General features: G+C 41.6%; 1 protein-coding gene across 1 annotated transcript in view; it reads left to right on the top strand.

Moving 5' to 3' along the window:
- Window positions 1-23,047, top strand: part of Acoxl (acyl-CoA oxidase like) — a 277,217-nt gene that overhangs the window by 13,609 nt on the left and 240,561 nt on the right. Inside the window, exon 2 of the mRNA XM_051183431.1 lies at window positions 12,538-12,634. Coding sequence (XP_051039388.1) covers window positions 12,560-12,634 — 75 coding nt within the window. The 5' untranslated portion in view covers window positions 12,538-12,559. The remainder of the gene's footprint in view (window positions 1-12,537; window positions 12,635-23,047) is intronic.

Here is a 23,047-nt window from a genome sequence, read left to right as displayed (position 1 = left end):
TTAGGTCCATTAGATTGGAAAATCTTTTCCTAATCCTTTTACTTTGAGGTAATGTCTGTCTTTGAGGTTGAGATGTGTTTCTCGTATGCACCAGAATGATGGGTCCTGTTTTCATATCCATTCTGATAGCCTGTGTCTATTTATAGGCGAACTGAGACTATTGATTGTTAATTCCTGTTATATTTGGTTTTGTGTTTGTGTGTTTCTCTTCTTTGGGGTTTACTGGTGTAAGATTATGTATTGCCTATATTTTTGTGGGTACAGCCTACTTCCTTAGGGTGGAATTTTCCTTCTGTAGAGCTGGATTTGTGGATAGGTACTGTTTAAATTTGGTTTTGTCATGAAATATTTTGTTTTTCTTCTTCTGTGGTGATTGAAAATCTTGGCTGGTATTCATGGTCTATCAGTGTCTGCAAAATGTCTGTCCAGTCCCTTTTAGAGTCTCCTTTGAGAAGGTGGGTGTAGTTCTGATAGGTCTGCCTTTATATGTTACTTGGCCTTTTTCCTTTCTAGCTCTCAATATTCTTTCTATATTCGGTATGTTTAGTGTTTTGATTATTATATTATATTATATTTTTTCAATGTACTATATTTGATGTTCTGTTATCTTCTTGTACCTTCATAGGTGTATCCATCCTTCTTTAGGTTGGGAAAGTTTTCTTCTTATTAAATATATTTCCTTCTATCCCCTATTATTCTTAGATTGGTCTTTTAATAGTGTCCCAGATTTCCTGGATATTTTGTATTAATAATTTGTTGGATTTAATATTTTTTGGACCAATGAATCTATTTCTTCTATTGTATCTTCAACAGCTAAGAGTCTCTCTTCCGTCTCTTGTATTTTGTTGGTTATGCTTGCATCTGTAGTTCCTGTTCATTTACCCCGATTTTCCATTTCCAGATTTCCCTTGGTTTGTGTTTTCTTTATTGTCTCTATTTCAATTTTAAAGTTTTGGACTTGTTTGATGTTTTTTCTTGGTTTTCTTTAAGGGATTTTTTTTTGATTTCTTCCAATTTTTTGTTTGTCTTCTCCTCCATTTCTTTAAAGGATTTTAAATTTCATCTTTAAGTTCTTTTTTTAGGTCATATTTTTAGGTCATTTCCTCTGCTTCATCTGTGTTGGGCTGTTCAGGTCTTGCTGATGTAGGACCACCAGTTTCTGGTGGTGGCATATTGCTTTTTGTGCTGTTGAATGTATTCTTTTTTTTAAATTTTTGTTGTAAAAAAGCTTTATTGAGATACAACTGATAGACATTTTATAAGAGGTATTATTTGGGAAGTGAGCATATCTGCCAGAAACTTAGGGAAAAGTATTGGAAAAGTTTACTGGTGAGTTTTTGGTTTTATTTATTTCTTTTAAAAATTATTATTATTTAATATTTTTCTTATTTTATATATCAAAACCAGTTCCCTCTCCGTCCTATCCTCCTATGTCCCCTACCCCCATTCCATCCCTCATCAACTCCCCAGGGAGGGTGCGGCCTTCCAAGGGATCATCAGAATCTGTCAAGTCATTTGGGGTAGGGCCTAGGCCCTCCCACATGTCTCTTGGGGAATGTGCTCCCGAAGTTCGTTCCTGCACCAGGGATACATCCTGGTTCCACTGCCAGAGGCCCCATAGACTGCCCAGTCCTCCTAGCTGACATCCACATTCAGGGAGTCTGGTTTGGTCCTATGTTGGTTCCCCAGCTGTCAGACTGGGGTCCATGAGTTCCTATTTGGTCTGGCCGGCTGTTTCTGTGGGTTTTCCCATCATGGTCTTGGTCCCTTTGTTCCTCACTCCTCCTTCTCTGCAACTGGATTCCAAGGATTCGGCTCAGTGCTTAGCTGTGGATCTCTGCTTCTGCTTCTGTCAGCTACTGGATGAATGCATTCTTCCACTGCTGTCTATCCATCTCTTCCTCCCATCGGTACAGGTGGGGTCTGTAGCTCTGGTGGTTGCTCTTTCTCCAGGTGCAGTTGGGGTCTCTTCTTGCAGGTGTAGTTGGGCTCGCTTTCTCTGGGTGCACTTAGGCCTGAGGCTCTGATATTTGCTGGTGGGGCAGTGGGGGATGTTTGGCAGGAGGAGGTAGTATGGGCGGGGGAGGGATGGGATCTAGGGCCCAGGCTCTCCAGTTGGGATCTCAGAGACTCACCTGTCCCTCAGAGTGGAAGAGGAGCCTGTTGGTCTGATATTTGCTGGTGCAGTGGTGGGGAATGTTTGGCACGAATGGGTGCTGCTGCCTGGTCACTGGGGGTGGCTTGGGTGGGGGAGGGGGAGGGACTAGGACTAGGGATGTTTGGCCGACTATTGTCCTTTTTAGACGTTTCTTTAAAAATATCTTATTTATATTGTTATTGTTGTGGTTTTTTTTTTTTTTTACAAGACAGGGTCTCTCTGTGTAGATATGGCCGTTCTGGGATACTCTCTGTAGATCTTGAACTCAGAGATCCACCTGCCTTTACTTCCCAAGTGCTGGGATTAAACAGAACTATTTTATTTTTAATTATACATGTATGTGTATGTTTGTGTGTGTTATGAACACATGAGTGTAGATACCTGTGGAGGCCAGATCTCTTGGAGCTGGAGCTATAGGTGGTTATGAACTGCCTCACATGGGTGCTGATGAGCTCTGGTCCTTTGCAAGAGCGGCAGAAGCTCCTAATTGCTGAGCCGTCTCTCCAGCTCCAAGAGTTATTTTATTATAGAACACTTTTCACTGCACAGTAAAGCTACAGAGATCCAAGACAGTTCCCATGTACCTCTCACCTCTTAACATCTTACACAACAGTTTATTTGACGAAACTAATGACAGCCCTGGCATGCTACCACCAATTAAACTCTAGATTCCATTGGTGCCGCCTTAGTTTCCCCGCAGGTGTTCTGGTCCCATCCCAGGGTTCCATCCAGGAAGTCAGGTTGTGTGTGTTGTCAGATTCCCTTAGTGTGCTCTTATCTGTGACATTTCCTCTCTCTCCAAGTACTTCATGATTTGTTACCCTTGGAGAAAATTTGTCAGGTATTGTATTAGTCAGGTTTATGTTGCTGTGATAAGCATCATAACCAATAGAAACTTGGTGAGGAAGGGTTTGTTTGATAATCACAATTTATCATGAAGTAAAGGCAGGGCATTCACTCCAGGCAGGAATATGGGGGCAAGAACTGAAGCAGAGGCCACGCAGAAATGGTGCTTTCTGGCTTGTTCTCCATGGCTTGCTGGGCATGCTTTTTTACCCAATCCAGGATTGTCTGCCCATGCACAGTGGACTTGTAAGAGCCTTCTTGCCAACAAGGACTCTTTGTAGGTAGAGCAATGCATCAAAGTAGTTGAGAATGTTTCCCTATCCCTTGTCTGGAAACCTCTACCCTACCTTCTAGGAGGTAACCACTGCTTTGTTATCCCTACTTCCTATTATACATTACTTTTGTCTGTTTTCAGAATTTAATATAACCAGAATCATGCAGTTTGTTCCCTCAACTTTTTATGATGGATTCTAATTTAATGATTCAATCCTATAGTACAATGGAGCGAAATGAATGAGCTATGGATACAACAGCCACTAAAGACAACTCTCATTTGCCATGCTGAATGGCAAAAGCCAGACACAAAACACATAGTATATAACTCAATTTCTTCAATATTCAAAAGAAGTAGGCAGTAGTTTATAGAGTTATAAGCTAGGACAGCAGCCAGCATTGGTCAGGAGAAAGGAAGTACAGGCTGACAGGGAAATTGAGATCATATTCTATATGCTGGATTGGGAACTCCTTTCCCACTCTTGACTTGGGTGGGGGTACACAGGTAAATCTACTTTGCACTGATTTCCTGAGACATAACTTAAAAGTCCATGTCTCTGTTCTTGATACATTATATATTATTAGAAAAATAAGATACTAGAAACGAAAACATTCAAGTTCTTGCCCACCAATTTTGTATGCATGTATGACAATAATGTATGCTCTTGTTATTTGTTGATAAGTAGGAAGTTACTCTAAAAGGTAGCAGGCTGCATATCATTACACACTGTCTCATACCATGTCTGGGCTTCAAAGCTTCTGACCTGGGTAGTTCTGGCTCAGTCTCCTGCAAGGCAACATTTCAGATGTTGACCAGAACTGAAAGATCCCCTTGTAAAACGGGCCACTGAACAATGGTCATGGCTAGGAAATCTCAGTTCTTCCCACTGTGGATCTCTTCAGAAGGCTGCCCACCGACCTTCGTACTGGGATAGCTGGCTTTCTCTAGAGCAAGTGACTTGAGAGAGCTCAATGTTTTCCTAATTAATACATATCTTTCATGTGTCTTAACATTATATTCTTTTTGTCTAATTTGCTATTCATGAAAAACCATATTTATTTATCTGTTCTCCTATTGATGGATACCTGGGCTGTCCCAGATCGGAGCTTTTCACATTAAGCTGGTATGAACAGCTTCCATATAAGGATTACTGTGAACATGTGACTCCATTTCTGTTGGGTGAAAACCCAGCACTGTGACCATTGGGTTGAAGAATGGGTATATATATATATATATATATATATATATATATATATATATATAATTAATATTATTTATTTATTTACTATATTAAATATATATTAATTTATATATATTTATATATAATTTATATATTATTTTATATACTATATATTATATAGTATATATAATTTATATATTAATTTAATATATATTAAAAATATATAAAATAATTTAATTAATTAATTAATAATATTAATATATATTAAATATATTATATATATTAAAACCTCCCAGATCATTTTAAAGGGATTATACTACTATATACTTCCATAGTAAGATAGGAGAGTTGTAAATCCGTTATGTCCTCATATCACTCACCAGCAGCTGATATCATCACTTAAAAAGTTGGCTGTTCAGATGGGCACACACTGGCATTGCTTTAGTTAGTTAGTTCGTTTATTTGTTTGTTTTTTGTGTGTTTGCTGGTCATTTGGATATCCCTCTATGTGAAACATCTGTTCAGATCTCTTGGAGTGTGTGTGTGTGTGTGTGTGTGTGTGTGTATGTGTGTGTGTGTGCGTGCGTGCGCGCTTCTGTGGAATTTTATTCCATGTGTATAACCAAAAGTATAACCAGGTGTATAACATCATAAATTGTGTTTTTCCTTGTGTTTTCCCCTTAGAGTCAATCTCTTTTCATAGCCCCAACATCTAGCAGCCGCTGAGGTGTTAATCCATTTCCATAATCTTTGTCATTTTGAGAATGTTATAAAATGGCACTTGTACAATATTGACCTCTTTGAGATGGGCTTTTTAACACTCACCTTTGAGAGCCATCCAAAGTGGTGTTCATTTTGTATCACTGTATGGATATAGCACAGTGGGCTTGTCCACGCCCCATGTGAGAGACATTTAGATTGTCTTCAGGGTTTTTCCCCATATGCAAAATGTTTTGTAATCAGCTTTTTTAGTTAGCATAGAAAATCATGGATTTTATTATGACATTTTCATAGATATATATGTTATTGTACCTTGCTAATATTTACCTCTTGCTACCCTACCCCACCCCCTCACTGGTTCACCTTTGCCCCAAGTGTCCCCAGCCTTCCACACAGAGTTAAACCTAGATTCTGCATTTGTGCCCAGTTTGATAGTTACAAATAAACTGTTATAAACATTGTTGTACAGTTTGGGATTTGTTGTTGTTTGATAAACGAAATGTTTCTTTTCTCTTAGGTGGATACTTGGGAGTGGAATCATGGGTTGTATGAGAAGTACATGTTTAACAGTATTAAGATACTGTCAAACTTTTCCAGGTGTCTGTACCATTTCACAGTCCTGACATCAGTAATGAGACATCCTTGCCAACACTTGACATGATCTCTATGTTAACACTCTTTTTCCTTTTTTTTAAATTTAAATTTGAAACAAAGTTATTTTACATATCAATCCCAGTTCCCTCACCCTCCCATTCTCCTCTATCAGCCCCACCAAACCCAAGCCCACCCCCTTTGAGCTCCCCAAGGAGGCTGAGGCCTTCCATGGAGAGTCTTCAAAGTCTTTCATATCATTTGGGGCAGGGCCTAAGCCATCCCCCATGTGTCTATGCTGAGAAAGTATCCCTCTATGTGGGATGGGCTCCCAAAGTCCATTTTTTTTTGGAGGTTTTAGGTATTTATTAATCTTTTTTCTTTCTTTTTCCTTTTTGTATGTAGCAGTTCTTTATTTTTATTTTTTTATTTTACATATCGGTTCCAGTTCCCTCTCCCTCCCTCCCTCTCTTCCTCCCTCCCTCCCTCCTTCTTCCCCTCTCTCCCCCCTCACATGTACCCAGACCACCCTCCCCTCCCACCCACCCCCCTACACTTCACATGTAGGGTGATGCCATCCAGGTGGGGTCATGTAGATCTGTCAGGTCATTTGAAGTAGGGACTAGGACTTCTCTCCTGTCTCTAGGTTAAGGGAGTATCCCTCCATGGGGGTTGTGTCCGCAAGGTCCTTTTGTGCACCAGGGATACATCCTGTTTCCACTGTCTGAGGTCCCTTAGACTGCTCAGCTGAGCCTTCTAGCCTTCTAGCTGAGATCCATGTTCAGGGGTTCTAAGTCAGTTCCATGCTGGATTCCCAGCTATCAGTCTGGGGGCCGTTAGCTCCTCCTTGTTCAGGTCAGCTGTCTCTATGTGTTTCTGCAACCTGGTCTTGTCCTCTCTCTCTGCATCTGGATTCTAGATTGACTCAGTGTTTAGTTGTGGGTGTTTGCTTCTGTTTACAACAGGTACTAGATGAGGGCTCCATGATGGTGGATAGGTTAGTTGTTGATCTCATTATCAGGGAAGGGCATTTAAGGTAGCCTTTCCATTGTTGCTCAAATTGTTAGCTGGAGTCAGTCTTGTAGGTCTCTAGACATTTCTTTAGGTTCAGTTTTCTCTTCAAACCAATAATGGCTCCCTCTTTTGTGTTCTCTCTCTCTGTGTCTGCCTCTCTCTTCTCTGTCTTTTATTCCTCCCCTGACTCAATCTTCCTAGTCCCACGTGCTTTCCTCTCCCCTTCTCTTTCTCCTAGTTCCCTTTCCCCTCACTGCCCCCCCTCACTTCCCGTGTGCTCTGGAGAACTTGTCCCTTCCCCCTTCTGTGAGGGACCCTATATGAATCTCTTAGACTACACCTTGTATCCTAGTTCCTCTGGTGGTGTGAATTATAGGCTGGTGATCCTTTGCTCTAGGTCTAAAATCCATATATGAGCAAATGCATACCATGTTCCTCTTTTTGTGACTGGGTTACCTCATTCAGAATGGTTTCTTCAAGTTCCATCCACTTGCCTGTGAATTTCAAGATTCCATTGTTTTTTTTTGCCCCCCCCCACCCCCCGAAGAGTAGTTTTCCATTGTGTAGATGGGTGCCACATCTTCTTTATCCATTCTTCAGTTTAGGGGCATTTAGGTTGCTTCCAGGTTCTTGCTATTACAAATAGTGCTGTTATGAACATAGTTGAACACATGTCTTTGTTGCATGGATGTGGATCATTTGGGTATATGTCTAAGAGGGGGATTGCCGGGTCCTGTGGTAAACTAATTCCCATTTTCCTGAGGAACTGCTATACTGATCTCCAAAATGGCTGTACAAGTTTGCACTCCCACCAGCAGTGGAGGAGTATTCCCCTTTCTCCACATCCTCTCCAGCATGAATTGTCATTGGTGTTTCTAATTTTAGCCATTCTGGCAGGAGTAAGGTGGTATCTCAAAGTTGTTTTGATTTGCATTTCCCTGATAGCTAAGGATGTTGACCACTTTCTTAAGTGTCTTTCAGCCTTTTTGATTTCCTCTATTGAAAATTCTCTCTTCAGTTCTGTACCCCATTGCTTAATAGGGTTATTTGGTGTTTTGTTGACTAGTTTCTTGAGTTCTTTGTATATTTTGGAGATTAGCCTTTTGTCAGATGTAGGATTGGTGAAAATCTTTTCCCAGTCTGTGGGCTGCCATTTGGTCTTGTCAACTGTGTCCTTTGCCTTACAGAAGCTTCTAAGTTTGAGGAGGTCCCATTTCTTATACTAGGGGTAAATACTGATCCATTACCACAGGCCCCATAGACTTCCCAGTCCTCCTAACTAACACCACATTCAGAGGGTCTGGGTCAGTCGTATGCTTGTTTCCCAGCTATCAGACTGGGGTGCATGAGCTCCCCCCTTGCTCAGGTCAGCTGATTCTGTGGTTTTCTTTAGCCTGGTCTTGATCCCTTTGTTCATCACTTCTCCTTCTCTGTAACTGGATTCCAAGAGTTCGGCTAGTGTTTAGCTGTGGGTATCTGCTTCTGTTTCCATCAACTACTAGATGAAGGCTCTAGGGTGGCATATAAGGTAGTCATCAATCTCATTATCATGGAAGGGCACTGCTTAGTTGGGTTCATCCTTGTAGATCTCTGGGCATTTCCCTAATGCCAGATTCCTCCTTGAATCTATAATGGCTCCCTCTATTATGGTATCTCTTTTCTTGTCCTCCTCTATTCTTTTCCCGTTTCATGCTTCCTGTTCTCTCATGCCCACCTCTCCCCTCCTCTTCTCCCCTTCTCTTTCTCCTAACTCCTTCTCCCTTCCCTCCATGCTCCCAATTTTCTCAGGAAATCTTGTCCCTTTCCCCTTCTCTAGAAGACCATGTATGTCTCTCTTAGGGTTCTTGTTTTCTGGCTTTTCTGGAGGTGTCAATTGTAGGCTGGTGATCCTTTGCTCTATGTCTAAAATCCATATATGAGTGAGTACATACTATGTTTGTCTTTTTGTGACTGGGCTATCTCATTTAGGATGGTTTCTTCTAGTTCCATCCATTTTCCTGCGAATTTCAGGATTCCATTGGGTTTCCCGCTGAGTAGTACTCCATTGTATAAATGTACCACATTTTCTCTATCCATTCTTCAGTTGAGGGGCATCTAGGTTGCTTCCAGGTTCTGGCTATTACAAATAATGCTGCTATGAACATAGCTGAACAGATATCCTTGTTGTATGAATGTGCATCTTTTGAATATATGTCTAAAAGTGGAATTCGTGGGTCTTGAGGTAGACTAATTCCCATTTTCCTGAGGAATTGTCATAGTGATTTCCGAAGTGACTGTATGAGTTTGCAATCCCACCAGCAGTGGAGGAATGTACCCTTTTCTCCATATCCTCTCCAGCATAAACTGTCTTTGGTGTTTTTGATTTTAGCCATTCTGACAGGAGTAAGATGATATCTCAGATTTGTTTTGATTTTCATTTCCCTGATGGCTAAGGATGTTGAGCACTTTAAGTGTCTTTCAGCCATTTTACATTCCTCCATTGAGAATTTCCCATTTAGTTCTGTACCCTACTTTTTAATTGGATTACTTGGTGTTTTGATAACTAGCTTCTTGAGTTCTTTGTATATTTTGGAGATTAGCCCTCTGTCAGATGTGGGGTTGGTGAATATCTTTTCCCATTCTGTGGGCTGTCATTTTTGTCTTGTTGACTGTGTCCTTTGTGTTACAGAATCTTCTCAGTTTCAGGAGGTTCCATTTATTATTTGTCAATCTTAGTGTCTGTGCTACTAGTTTTATGTTCAGGAAGCAGTCTCCTGTACCAATTTGTTCAAGGCTCCCTCCCACTTTTTCTTCTAAGAGGTTCAGTGTGGCTGGGTTTATGTTGAGGTCTTTGACCCATTTGTACTTAAGTTTTGTGCATGGCAATAGACATGGATCTATCTGCAGTCTTCACACAATTATCCAGTTATGCCAGCACCATTTGTTGAAGATGCTTTCTTTTTTCCATTGCATACATTTAGCTTCTTTGTCAAAAAATCAGGTGTTTATAGGTGTGTAGGTTAACATTAGGGTTTTCAATTAGTTTCCATTGGTCTACCTGTCTATTTTTTGTGCCAATGCCAAGCTGTTTTCAGGACTATAGCTCTATATTAGAATTTGAAGTCAGGGATGGTGATGCCCTTGGAAGTTCCTTTATTGTACAGGGTTGTTTCGATTATTCTGGGTCTTTTGTTTTTCATATAAAGTTGAGGATTGTTATTTCAAAGTCTGTGAAGAATTGTACCAAGAGTTTGGTGGGTATTGCATTGAATCTGTAGATTGCTTTTGGCAAAATTGCCATTTTTACTATGTTGATCTTACTTATCTGAGAGCATGGGAGATCTTTCCATTTTCTGGTATCTTCTTTAATTTCTTTCTTTAAAGACTAAAAGTCATTATTATTTAGGTCTTTCAGACCTCAGGACTCTCCTAGCAGGGTACTGGAAGGCAGGCTGGAAATGGCCCACACTTGCCCCCTCCCATGCTTGGAGGTGGGACCAGGATGCTGGCAGCCTCCTGATGGGCAGGACGGCTAGGGCAGGCTCCCCTGCATGAGCACCTCAGTCCTCAGGATACTCTGAGCAGGGCACTGTATCTTAGCACTCTTAACAGGCATGTGTGATTTGACTCTGTTCACTCTTAGAACCTTGTGCCTTTTTTTTTTTTTTTTTTAAATGAACCGTGTTTCCTGGAGAGATCTCTCATTCTGAGAGTTCATTACTGCCCCCTACAGTGCTCCCTTTCCAGTGACTCCTCTATCAGGACAGGTGGAACCTAGGGTCTTTGACTTTAGTTCCCGCTGATTACATGCTCTAATGCAGATAACTTTCAAGTCTGTTCTCAGTAATTGGTTATATTCTTTTTCAAGCAATCCCACACAGAATACCAGTAGCTAGCTGAGTCAGATGGTGAGGAGATTGCCTGGGTTACAGCTGGACCCTGTCTGCCATGTCACTACTTTGCATGGCTGACCCAAGATGGCCTTGAGCATGCCAGGCCTGGCTCTTAATTCTGGCATGAATGCCATTGACTCTTAGATTTAACAAGTCTCTTAGTTCTGTGGGGTCCCTGTATGTAGAGTGAGATGGAGGGCACAATATCTATCAAATATCTCCATATTCAACAAAATCGGGAAAACAGAATAGGAATTACAGCTATGAAAATACTAAGTAAACTGTTGGGTATGACTTCTACTCCATTTCTCTACAAACAGTATTTGAAGTAACCAACAAAGGTCTTTAAATAAGGAAATGAAGCTGTCAAGCTTGTGTGTGCCTAGAGTTAGTGTGCCCATGACTGACTACAACTCTGGTTTACCTGCTGCGTAGCTTCTCATTCCTCAGCTTTAAAGACTGTCACCTATTTAGGGGGACTGCTGTGGTGATGAGCAAATATTCGTGTTTCCCAATGCTTTTTTCATCCAGCTTTGACTTCTTTGAAAACTTTCAGTTGCGTTGACAGTTCACGTGAAGAACAAGTTCCATCTAGTGGTTGTTTTAAGTATTTGCTTTGAAGTGCATTTTATGGGCCAACTTGAGAGTGCTCACATTTACTGCTAGATCCAGTGACCTGGGTTGGATCCCCAGAACCCATGTGGTGAGTTCCAGGCCAGCAGCCTAGTCTACAGAGCCAGTATATAGCCAGGACTACATAGAAAAGAAAGGAAAGGGAGAGGACACACTCTTTGGACCTAGCACTTTCTCTTGGCGTTCACAGACTTGCTCTCTATCACCTACAGAGGTGCTATTTTCATCAAAGAGGTGTTTTTATTTTTAAGTTAATTTTGGCTACCATACTTTTCAGTTATATAACTTTTACATAATGCCCCCAACCCCTTAAAAACAATGTATTTCTTTGGTGAGAATTTTTCCTATTTGTTTTAAGAGAACTTGAATCTGCTTACCGTAATATTATTTTGATGCTTGTCTTAAAATCATGACTAAAATATCTCAGAGTCTGATTTGTCTTGGTATTGCCACCATACCATCAGAGTCAGAGGCTAATATCAACTCTGGATGAGGCTCTTCTAGGCTCCCACTGTGATTTGCATGGAAACAGATGACACGGAGGAACCTCTCCTCCTAGGTTTAGGCTTGTTGGGAAATAAATGTCATGTCAAGATGGACTAGACATGCCAGAGACTTAATGGAGAAAATTCCTGTGAAGGACAAAAGTATTGGGGGATTGGTGAAAGATACCTCCAAAATACAGGTGGGCAGGAAGGACCCTGTGATAGGAGACAGGAAGGAAGAGTGCTTCTTGGATAGTCTCAGATACAGCATAGCCTAAGCCTTGCCATAGCTAGGACAGAATGTGGGTGGGATAGGGGAAGGGCAGAAGTTTCTTACTGAGCAAGGGTAGTTTCGACACTACTAGGACCTTGTCAAGCTCAATCATCTGCTTGGACAGCCAAATGGGAGAGTAACTTCCCAGCGACTCTGAACTTCATTCAAAAGCATCGCAGTAGAGCCAGAGAGTCACTAATTTGACCCTGAATAATCGTCCTCACACTGTCACAGTCCACTCCTTACACCACCCAAGTTCTACCCTCTGGAACAGATTCTGCCCTTGGGCCTTTCAGTCTATGAAAGTGTCTGCAATCTTTTAAGCTCTGTAGAGGAGATGGAGGGCAGCAGCTTTATTTTAATAACACCTGAGGTACTTCCAGCTGACCCCAGATGTTGTTACACACACAGGACCAAAACATCTGTTCTCTCAGAGCTCTGGGTTCTATTCTGGCAGCTGACAGACTCATGTGGTATGTGTTGTGTGCAGGTATGATTTAAGTTTGGATGAAATGAGAGCTTTGACCAATCAGCGGGTGAAGTTTGTCCTGAGTCTCCCTCTGCTAAAGCATATACTCCAGGAACAGGTAAGTAACATTACTTTTTGTAGGAATGTGCATGTGAATATGTGTAATTTGTCTCTGTGTGTGTGTGCCTGTAAGAAAGTAAGGCATGCTTTATCTGCTTTTGTGAGTTGTGTGAGCTCATTAATCATGACCTGAAGCACTAACAAAGTCATTACAGCATGAAGTGTGTTTTGCAGCCCCCTTTCTGCCTCAAGCCCCAGGCTGGGTCAGTTTTCCTGGACCACATACTGATTCCTCCCAGACTAGAGAAGAAAAGAATCACAGAAGTAACAAAATGCTCATTCATAAAACTGATGTAACTCGGGACATCAAATAAAAATTTCTGACAAATGAGGAACAACTCGTTAAGAAAAAAAAAAAAGTCTGAAACATTTTAGATTCGTCCAAAGTTTATGAGTCTTGGTCATCTAAAATTGCCATTTTTATTTCACTGATACTGTTTTAGTCAGCTTCACCTTACAATAAAGAGGAAAGGGAGAGAGACTATAATATGGGAGGTTTCCTCTGTCATGCTAGTGTTAGAAACTGTATATTTCAGTAGTTCTAAACCCACTTCCCTTTCATTCAGCTCAGTGGCTTCCTTAAGACTTGACCCAGGGAAGAGGAATTTTCCTTCAGGAGCGAGCTACAGGCAAGGGTCCAGAAGAGAAGCAGACCAGTGTGGGAGATGCTGAGAGCTGAGAGTCCCTAGAAGGAAGCTCAGCCTTTTTCTGCCCAGGGAGAGACTGAAGATTGAGAGGCGGGGTTATCCTCTCCTTATCTCTCATGGTTTGTTAGTCCGAGCTGGAGTAGGGCTCAGATCCAAATGAGAATAGATCCCCAACCCCCACCAACATTTTAGGAGGAGATTTCAGTGCTTAAACACAACTTCCCCTTAAAGTAGTCAGCAACCTTGAAGCTGAAAACACTGCCCTGCAGTGGAGAACATGTGGAAAGATGTTTACTTGGAAAAGACAACCTCCTACATAACATGGCTGGAAAAAGCAAAACAAAATCTTGTTTCATTACAGCCATTGCTCAAGATTTTAAAGCTAATAACTAGCCAATCCAGATACACTTAGAGCTGCGAGTATACCTAAACTCCCTATTGTAGTTATTTTTCAATTGGAAACTTATAAATGGAAACATTCAGTTTGGGGTTCACTGTTGCAGAGAGTTAGAGTCCATGGCCGTCATGGTGGGGATCATGGCCGCAGGCAGGCAGGCAGGCAGGCCTAGTGCAAGAGCTGAGAGCTTACACCTTGATTCACAAGCAAAGGCAGAGAGAACTAACTGGGTATGGCTTTTGAAACCTCAAAGCCCCCCCCCCCCCCTGTGACACATCTCCTACAACATGGCCATTCCTTCTAATCCTTCCCAGAGAGTTCCACCAGCTGGGAACTAAGCCTACAGGGGGCAGCCCCTTTTGCTTGAAACCCTGTCATCAGAGACCAGAATTCATTCATTCACTGGGGGGGCTCACGGGATGGTACACACTCCTGGCATGAAACCAGCCCTTTTAGCCAACCCATTATATCTGGGGCTTAAACTGATGCCAATACTCAAGACATTGATGTGGAAGTTGATCCTGTAATGAGGCTTGATAATTGCTTTCCTGCCTGCTGAACTGGAGGATTAACCTTGTAATCAAATTCTTAATGAAGTAGGTTAAATCCTGGATTCAGTTATCTTCCTGTTTGGGTAATTCCCCTGGTGGCTTTGGGCAGTCTGGATCACTTTCTGTCCTGGGTGATTGGATCTAATTTCTCCACGAGGCACAGGATTAGTACTGGAGTATCCTTCTGGTTCATCTTCTGTTCGCTATTTTGACACATTTGGCTCCTCTCTGTGTGTGTGAATCTACAAAAACCAATGAAACCAAAGGAAAGCAAACTAGTTGTCAGTACAGCAGGCTCGTCTCATTGGGCAGATGTCATGAGACTTGGCAGAACACCTGCATTTGAAGGTTCTCAGATCCCACCCTTAGACAGCTGGACACACTGTCTACATCCCAGAATCCTAGAAGTGTTATATGATTCATTCTGCCTCTTAATAAAAATATATTGAGTCATGGCTGTCCTGCCCAGTCAGAAAGCATACCAGGCCTTTCCGTCTTTCACTGGCCCCTGTGCCATATTGCTGTTAACTTTCATGGGTGAGCCAGTGAGCTCAGAGGCAGAGGCAAGTGTAATGATGATGTTTGTAGGCACACATGAGTAGGGAGTCTCACTTGTTCCAGGTCTTCACGGACCGTTCACAAGCCAAGAAAAAGCCATTAAAAATATTTCCATTCTGTGTCTTCTCTGTGAGACGAAATGTTTCAATCATCTTGAAGGGAAAAGCATTATCTGAGACCAATTAAAGTGTGTGTTTTTTCTCTCTCTCCCTCCCTCCCTCCCTTCCTCCTCTCTGTCTCTCCCTCCCTCCTTCGTTCCCTCGCTCCTTCCATGTCTCTCACTCTGTATCTTTCTGTTTCTCTCTGTGTGTCTTTCCATATGTTTCTCTTTCTGTGCCCCCTCCCTCTCTTTCTCTCTGTGTATACATAGAAACACACAGGATGCACAGTGTGAACACCATCATTGAATACTGTACTGGCACCTCCTATACTGGTTTCTAGTAACATCAGCTTTGTGCACCTCAGCCAAGAACTTTCTTGTCCCCTGGCAATTTCAGGGTCTTGTCCTAGCTAGAGGAACTGCTGACTGTATCCCGATGAAGAGATTAAAACTTGGGGTGATGGTCTTTGTGGCAGGACTGTGAGGGGAGCTTTCATTCTTTCCTAAGGAGCTGTTAATAGTTTGAATGTGAAATGCAAGGACTCATGTACTGACATCCTAGCCCCCAACTTAGTTTTATTTTGGGATGTTATGAAACCTTTGGAACACAGACTCTAGGTGGTGGACAGAGGCCACTGGGGGCAAGTCTTGAGGGTTTCCAGTCCTGCTCTTTTTTTTTTAAGTTCTTGCTCCACTCAAGCTCTTGCACCATGAACTCGGCCATGCTTTCTTTGCCTACCATGATGGGCTGAAACCATGAGCCCAATAACACCTCTTCTTCAAGTTGTTTCTGTCAGGTGTTTGTTACAGTGGGAGAAAAACAACTAATACAGGAGCCTGGCCATGGGTGTGGTAGCATCTTTAGACACCCTTGTCCCTGAAAGCTGATAGTGACTGCTGGTTTACATCGTCATTATAACAAAGAATGACAGCACAAACTTAAAACTTACCTAATTTGCAGCAACAGCATTAAGAACTTTAAATTGGTAATTGTGCTAAATATCCCTAACTTTGTTCATGGTGTACCCTAGTACAGGTTAAAAAAAAGAAAAGAAAAGAAAAGAAAAACTGAAACTAGTAATTGCCTTGAAGTGAGTTATATGGGGAACTAATAGACTGTAGATTCAAGCTCAGGCCATTGACTTACTTACTAGGCTCTTCAGTGTGATGCTGTTGTACACTACAACCAGCTGGGAGCATTAAAAATTCTTCTAACAAGTCCCCATCCCTGACCCAGAAACTATCTCCAATTAGTAACTTCTTTCAAAGTAGAATTAATTTTCTGCAATGGAACCTCACTGGGTATACAAGCAACATTTAAGGGTAGGCCCCATGGCCAACAGCAAATGGTCAACACAAACTCAGTAGTATTTTTTTTTTAATTCTTTGTATGGGCACTTAAAAAAAAACAAACCTCTTTTGCTTATAGATTATAGTGTGGTGACATATCATTTATGATCTAATAAAGCCACTGAAGATCAGAAGACAAAGCCAGCCACAGTAGCCATAGCCATAGAAGCTTGACAGTGGTGGCACATACAATCCTAGGAGTCAGGAGGCAGAGACAGGTGGATCTCTGTGAATTCAAGGCCACTCAGGGCTACATGACAGTGAATCAGACTAAAGGAGATACAGAGCTCACACCTTTAATCCCAGCACTAGAGTGGTATATAAGATAGGAGCAGGGTATTCAGTAGTCATATCCTGGCAAGTAGTCTCTAGCCCCATTGAGGACAGGTTCGCCTTGGCCTTGGTAGAGGTAAGAACTCTCTGGTAACTTGGCTGCGTTGCTTTTCTGATCTTCAGCTTGAACCTCAATATCTGTCTCTTGGCTTTTATTATTTGTGCTACAAATAGGCTTTCTGTCTCCAGCCACATTAAGGATTCGTGGAGTCAGGATCACCCTTTCAGTCTGAGGTAGAGGTAAGAGCGTGGCTGGATGTTTTGCTTCTCTGATCTTCAGTGGCTTTATTATAGGATTAGCAATATATCATCACTTTATTTATTTACTTATTTATTTGTTTCACATGTGTACGTGTGTACACATTGTACCACAGGGTGCATGTAGAGGTCAAAGGCAACTTGGGAGAGTAAGTTCTTTTCTTCCACGTGTGTGTCCTGAGGATCAAAGTCTGGTCATCAGGTTTGGTGGTAAGCTCCTTTACCCACTGAGCCGTCTAACTGGCCCCTCAGTAGCTTTTAAGTGTAAAGGGGTTCAGGGACCTTGAAGTTTGAAAAGCACTAATTTAAATCTTCTGCAGTTTCCAGGAAGCCCTCCCTCAGGAGCTTGGAGGGAACCTGGAGAAGACCGATAGCCTGATACCTGTGTTTCTTCTAACTACATATTACTTTGATGGCAAAACTTTTGGCTGTTTTATATTTATTGAGGAGCAGGGTGATGACTAAGATGGAGTGACATTCTGAGGTCAGGTTGCCTCACCTCAGAAGGTGTTTGAGAATGAGGTGCACTGTTACTTTCCTGATAACCTCTGAGAAATAAGACTTTCCAAAGAAGTCATGAGAATGTTTCAAAACTCTAGCTGAGCAGGGGATATGTGAAGAAGCCAAGGAGGTCAGTCTGTCATTGGTCCTTCACGACATCCCACCCTGTTTAGGCTCCAAACACCAACCTTGGTCCCTAATGGTCATCTGGCTCCTCACAGAGAAGCCTTCTCCCACTGTCCCTGACTGGCTGGCTCCTGACTTGCTCTCTCTGAGATCTTTCCTCTTCAGCCTTGGCCTTGGCTTCATTTTTGGCCCTCTGGCTTCTGTTTGTCCTGGAACCTTGGCTTCTCCTAGCAGGCTGTGACAGCCTGCCCTGGATCTTGGTCCTCTGTGCTGCTTTTGGCAGGAGTCTTTGTCCCAGCTCCAGCTCCACAGACTTGGATGCAGTCCATTTGGCCAGCACTCTGGCCAGGCCAGCCCTGGCCCCGTGGGATGCTGTGGAAGAGTTGAGAGGGGATGACAGGATGGAGTGGACTGTTTATAGAAGTCCCTCTGTATAGATTGGCATTCGAAGTGTGTTGTCATCTGTGAAGACCACAGGGATTTCTTCAAAGAGCCTGCCAGGGAGGGAGTTGCCTGCCAAGGGACTCCAGAGCAGCTGGGATCATGGTGCAGTTTATTTCTTGATACTGTGACCATACTTCATAAATAAATCTTCTTATTTGAAAGTTTAATTACTACTTTTGCAGTAAAGTATTGTGTAAAACGTAACAATAATTATTACTTGCTACCATTAGTTAGGTTCCTTTTGTGTGCCAGGTGAGATAATTCACTCATTTTACAGTTATTTACTAGTGTCTACTGTGAGCCAAACACCAAAGGAGAGGAAGTAAAACAGGTATTTGTGGAGCTTATATTTTAGTATAGGAGAAGACAATACGAAGTAATAAACATACGTTTATGGCACATTAGACAGTGACAGACCCATGACTAAAATGGAGAGAAAAAGGTAAAATTGTCTTCATTGGCAGGTGACATAATCTTACAGTAGAAAATCATAATAATTCCACAAAACATGTTAAAACTAGTAAATTCAGCGAAGTCGCAGGATAAGATCAATACACAGAAATATTTTGCATTTCTGTATGTTAAAATGTATGATAAAAAGAAAATTGATAATTTTATTTACACGAGCTTGAAAATAAAACTCTGAGGGATAAAATGAACTAAAGAGGCAGAACACTTACATATTGAGAACTATTTAGAGTACATCAAATTTAAAAACTTTCCTTTCTTGTTTTTGAGACACAGCTTCATTGTGTAGCCTGACTGACCTGAAGCTCTCTATACAGACCAGGTTGGCTTTGAACTCACAGAGACCCACCTCTTTCCTCTTCCTGCAGAGTTGTGGGCATGCACTATCATGCCTGGCTTACAATTTAAAGCTTTTGTACATCAGGATGACATGGATTGAATGTATCCTTCCAAACTTGTGTGCTGAAAACTGTAGCAGTGTTAAGGGGTGGGACTTCAAGGATGTGGTCCATCATAGCAGTGTTGAGAGGCGGGGCGTCGAGGATGTGGTTAGAATATGAAGACTTTGCTCCTGTATTAGTCAGGGTTCTCTCTGGAGGAACAGAACTAATAGAATGAATATCTATATAAGAGGGGGATTCATTGCTGCAACTTTCAGGCTGTGGTTCTGCTAGTCTAACAAAGTTCAATAATCCGGTAGTTATTCAGTCCACCAGGCTGGATGTCTCAGCTGGTTTCAGTATATGCCAGGATCCTGAAGAAGGCTCTAATGCCCATGAAGGAATGGACTTGCCAATGAGAGCAAACAGATGAAGAGCAAAAGCTTCCTTCTTCTCCCAGATGTAGTCGCCAACCAAGAATAGCCATCATAGCTTCCATCAAAGGGTTAATGCCATTGTCTCAGGAGTGGATTGATTGTGGGAGCTGGTTCCTTATAAAGTGTACATTTTTGTCCTGCCTTCCACCATGGGATGGTACAACAGGATGCTTGTAAGATGCAAGACCTTCAGCCTTGAGCTTTCCGGGCCCCATAACTATAAGAAATAAATTTCCCAGGCTCAGGTATTCTGTGATAGCACAGGATGGACTAAAGGAATATTGGCATCAACATGAAGAGACAGTCCACGGGACTGGAGAAAATACTCGGAAATCACATTTCTAAGGCAGATGGCCATAAAAACGTAAAGAATTCCTGCAATTTAACTACAAACAGCTGTATTAAATAACAGGTGACATGATCTTAATCTAGAAAACAATGACAACAATTTGCTTTAAAATGGCCAAAGGACTTGAAAAGATTTTCCTCTAGTGAAAATACAGAAATGATTTTTCTCTAATGAAAACATGCAAATGACCAATAAATACACAGAATGATGCCTGATATCATTAATCATTAGGGAATTGAAGATCAAACCTGTAATGAGATACATATTTCTTTACACCAGTGGTTCTCAACCTCCCTAATGCTGTGACCCCTTTAATACAACCTTGTGTTGTGGTGACCCTAACCATGAAATTATTTTCATTGTTACTTCATAACTGTAATTTTTCTACTGGTATGAGTTGTAAATACCTGTTATGCATCTGATATTTGACCCCTCTAAAATGATCGTTTGACCCCCAAAGGGGTTGTGATCTGTAGGTTGAGAACCATTGCTTTACACCCTTTAATATAGCTGACTGTAAAAAAATGAGACAATCCCTCAAGGATGGGAAAATATGAACCCTGATGTGTTGTTGGTGTTGGGTAAAACCATGTAGCTTCTGTTAAAGACAGAATGGTATGTCCTTAAAAATTAAACATTCCATTAAAAATTAAATCTCATGATGCAGAAGCCACATTTCTTAGTGTATGCCATAAGAAGTGAAAATAGAGTGGGTAAATATTTGTTTATATCTGTTTTGGTCATAGTTATATCCAGAGGAAAGGGGCTTTCTTTGGGACTTATGTCAAGGCTGCTTGGAAAGTACTGTTATTCAGTTAATCCTTCTGGGAAACACCCTTGGAAGCTTGGTTCTTAGTTGATTCCAGATCCAATGAAGTTGATAACCAAGTTGTGCACAAGAACTAATGTCTGTCAGCAGAGGGAAAAATGAACAAAACAAGGCATGTATGGCAAAAAAAAAAATGTATTTGGTTTTTTAAAAGGGAAATTTGACACCTGTTATGCGGATAACTCCTGCAGACATTACATCTAAAGAGACTGAGGCTGTCAGAGGGGGTTACTGTGTGCGACTCTGTGTGTGGTGTATGTAGTAATCAGATTCAGGGAGACAAAAGACTAGAACAGTGGTTACCCTGGGCTGGGGAAAGGAGGGGCAGGAGTTTTTAATCAGATTGGTTTTCCTTGGAGCAGATAAAATGGGAAACTTCTAGAAGGATTGAGTGGAGCAGGACGTGATCTGATGTTTCACCAGGAGCCTTCCTAGCTGGAAGGGGCAGGGCTTCCTGCCAGGAAATGGCAAGAGTTGAGGGGTTTTTCAGTCCCCTAAGACAGCTGGTGCTGGCTAAGACAGACTGGCTATAGTCAAAGGGACTGAATTAGAGATTATTCTGAAATCCCATTGAAAAAGCAGTAGGATGGCTAGACACAGAGGAGAGAGAAGCATAAAGACTATTCTGTGCTTGGCTCGACTCTGAGTCAGGAGTTAGTCATTAATTATGATCAGAAATTTGAGATGGATATGGATGCGATGCAGAAAACATGAGTACAGGGAAGCGGTAAGAGCTGCGAAGCTGGATGGAGCCCCACATGTGTTGACATGAGCCTCCTACGAGAGGCTCAAGGACGGAGTCTGGAGGATTCTGGAAACGGATCAGAGTGGAGACTGGGTGAGTGGGGGGAACTGGCCAGAGAAATAGGTCACAAACAGAAGAGAGTTGCAAGTATTTTTCATATGTGATACGATATGCTGTACAAACTGGAAAGGGTGGCACAGTAGAAAGCTGAGGCAGGAGGATAGAAAACGAATGGCTGCTTTGGGCTGCATGACAAGGCCTTGTCTCAAAAACAAACAAACTCCTCCTAGGAAAATCATGAAGTAAATTTGATTCCCTATTTTACAGGCCTCAGGCTGTGGGGCTAATGGCTAGGGACAAAGGTTAACTTACATAAAGTTAAATGCTAGAAGTAACAGAGGCAGAGATCAAACTATATCTGCTTGATTTCCTAGCCTAAATGTGGTAAAGCTCTGTTGTGATGAGGTAGAAACAAAGGCTGGGAGAACAGAACTGTGTAACTCAAGAGGAGTAGGAGGCATTCTCTGTCTTTCAAGTGTCCCTGATTTATCGGGCCAGGGTTAGAGTGGAAATGCCTAAATGAGGGACTGTGCAAAATCAGCCCACCTGGCAAGCCAGGATGGATGCTGGCCATAGGAAGCTGCAAAAGCTTTGACCTGTAACTTTATGTAGTTACAAGAGGTTCCTGGGTAGGAGTCATCCTGACTTTTGGGTATGGGGGCAAGCTGTTGTGATTTGGGACAATCTCAACATGGGTATGGATAACACTAGTGGCATCCTTCTTGCCATGTGGCAAAAGCAGTCTTGAATACAGGACCCAAGGCCAACCATCAGAATCTATCATCAGGACCAGTGAGCAGGCAAGAGATGTCACACAGGTGGAGAAATCAGGTTTCAGATTCATTCTGGCCATGTCTAGCTGAGGTCATGAGTTTTGGGCCATATTGGGTTTATCGCTAACTACAATGTTAATTTCTCTGGTTCCTCTACTGGAGCAATTTTTTCTTAACTCATGTTTCAAGTTCCCTTATTCACCTTCTAGTCATACTGTGAGGCTTGAAGAAGTCAAATAATTACAGATAGAGATTATAGAAAAATACACAAAACTCACTGGAAGAAATGTTGAAAATTTACATTATCAAGGTAAGACATGTCCATCAGAAAAATTAAAAATATACGTATGCACAGACTCATAATACTGAATATGGCTTATGTATGCCAGTGTTGTCTTTTTAAGTATAATTCATATGCATTTGTATATTGCTTTTAAAATTAATTGGGGTGGTCAAAACGTATTTTCTGTCCCATTTTGGAATCAGATAGACTAGGGTTCACATGTGCCTTCTTCATTGAGAAGCCACGTATAAGCCCTTGGGTGACTTTCTTCTCTGAGCCTTGGTTTCCTTCACTCACCTTAAAGTGTTCATGGGAAGATCAGATGATATCCCATGTATTAGATTCTTCAGACAGTATTAGGAAATATTATGTGCTGAATGATCACTCAATGATATTATGATTTACTATCCAATTTTTAAGAAGCAGTCTTTTCATATTTCAAAATGTGAAGGGACTTGAGCAATATTTGTCCAAGAACAAAAATGGATAAGCAATTATTAATTTCCATTAAGACTGCTGCCATATGCATATGCTATGGTTTGCATTCCCAGGGAAGAAACCTCATGCATTGAGCTGGTAGGAGAAATTCATTATTGCATGCTGTCAGTCTCGGCTAATTCTGTGATTACTCTTTAACTGGAAAATTTCCAAATGTAGGAACATGGGTAGGGGTAGTTGGCATTTGTTGCCAAGAGAATCATATTTGAGGCAAGAATTTGGAAGAATATTATTTTGTCAGAATGCTGAAATAGTGTTTTCATGAAATGAAAACTACCCATAGATAAGGCCATGGGATTGTCACTTTTATCAGTCCTGTACTGG

The sequence above is a fragment of the Phodopus roborovskii genome, unplaced genomic scaffold (assembly GCF_943737965.1).
Source record: "Phodopus roborovskii unplaced genomic scaffold, PHOROB, whole genome shotgun sequence".
NCBI classification, from domain to species: Eukaryota; Metazoa; Chordata; class Mammalia; order Rodentia; family Cricetidae; genus Phodopus; species Phodopus roborovskii.
Note: the sequence above shows the minus strand (reverse complement) of the source record. Positions and strands in the feature narration are given on the sequence as shown.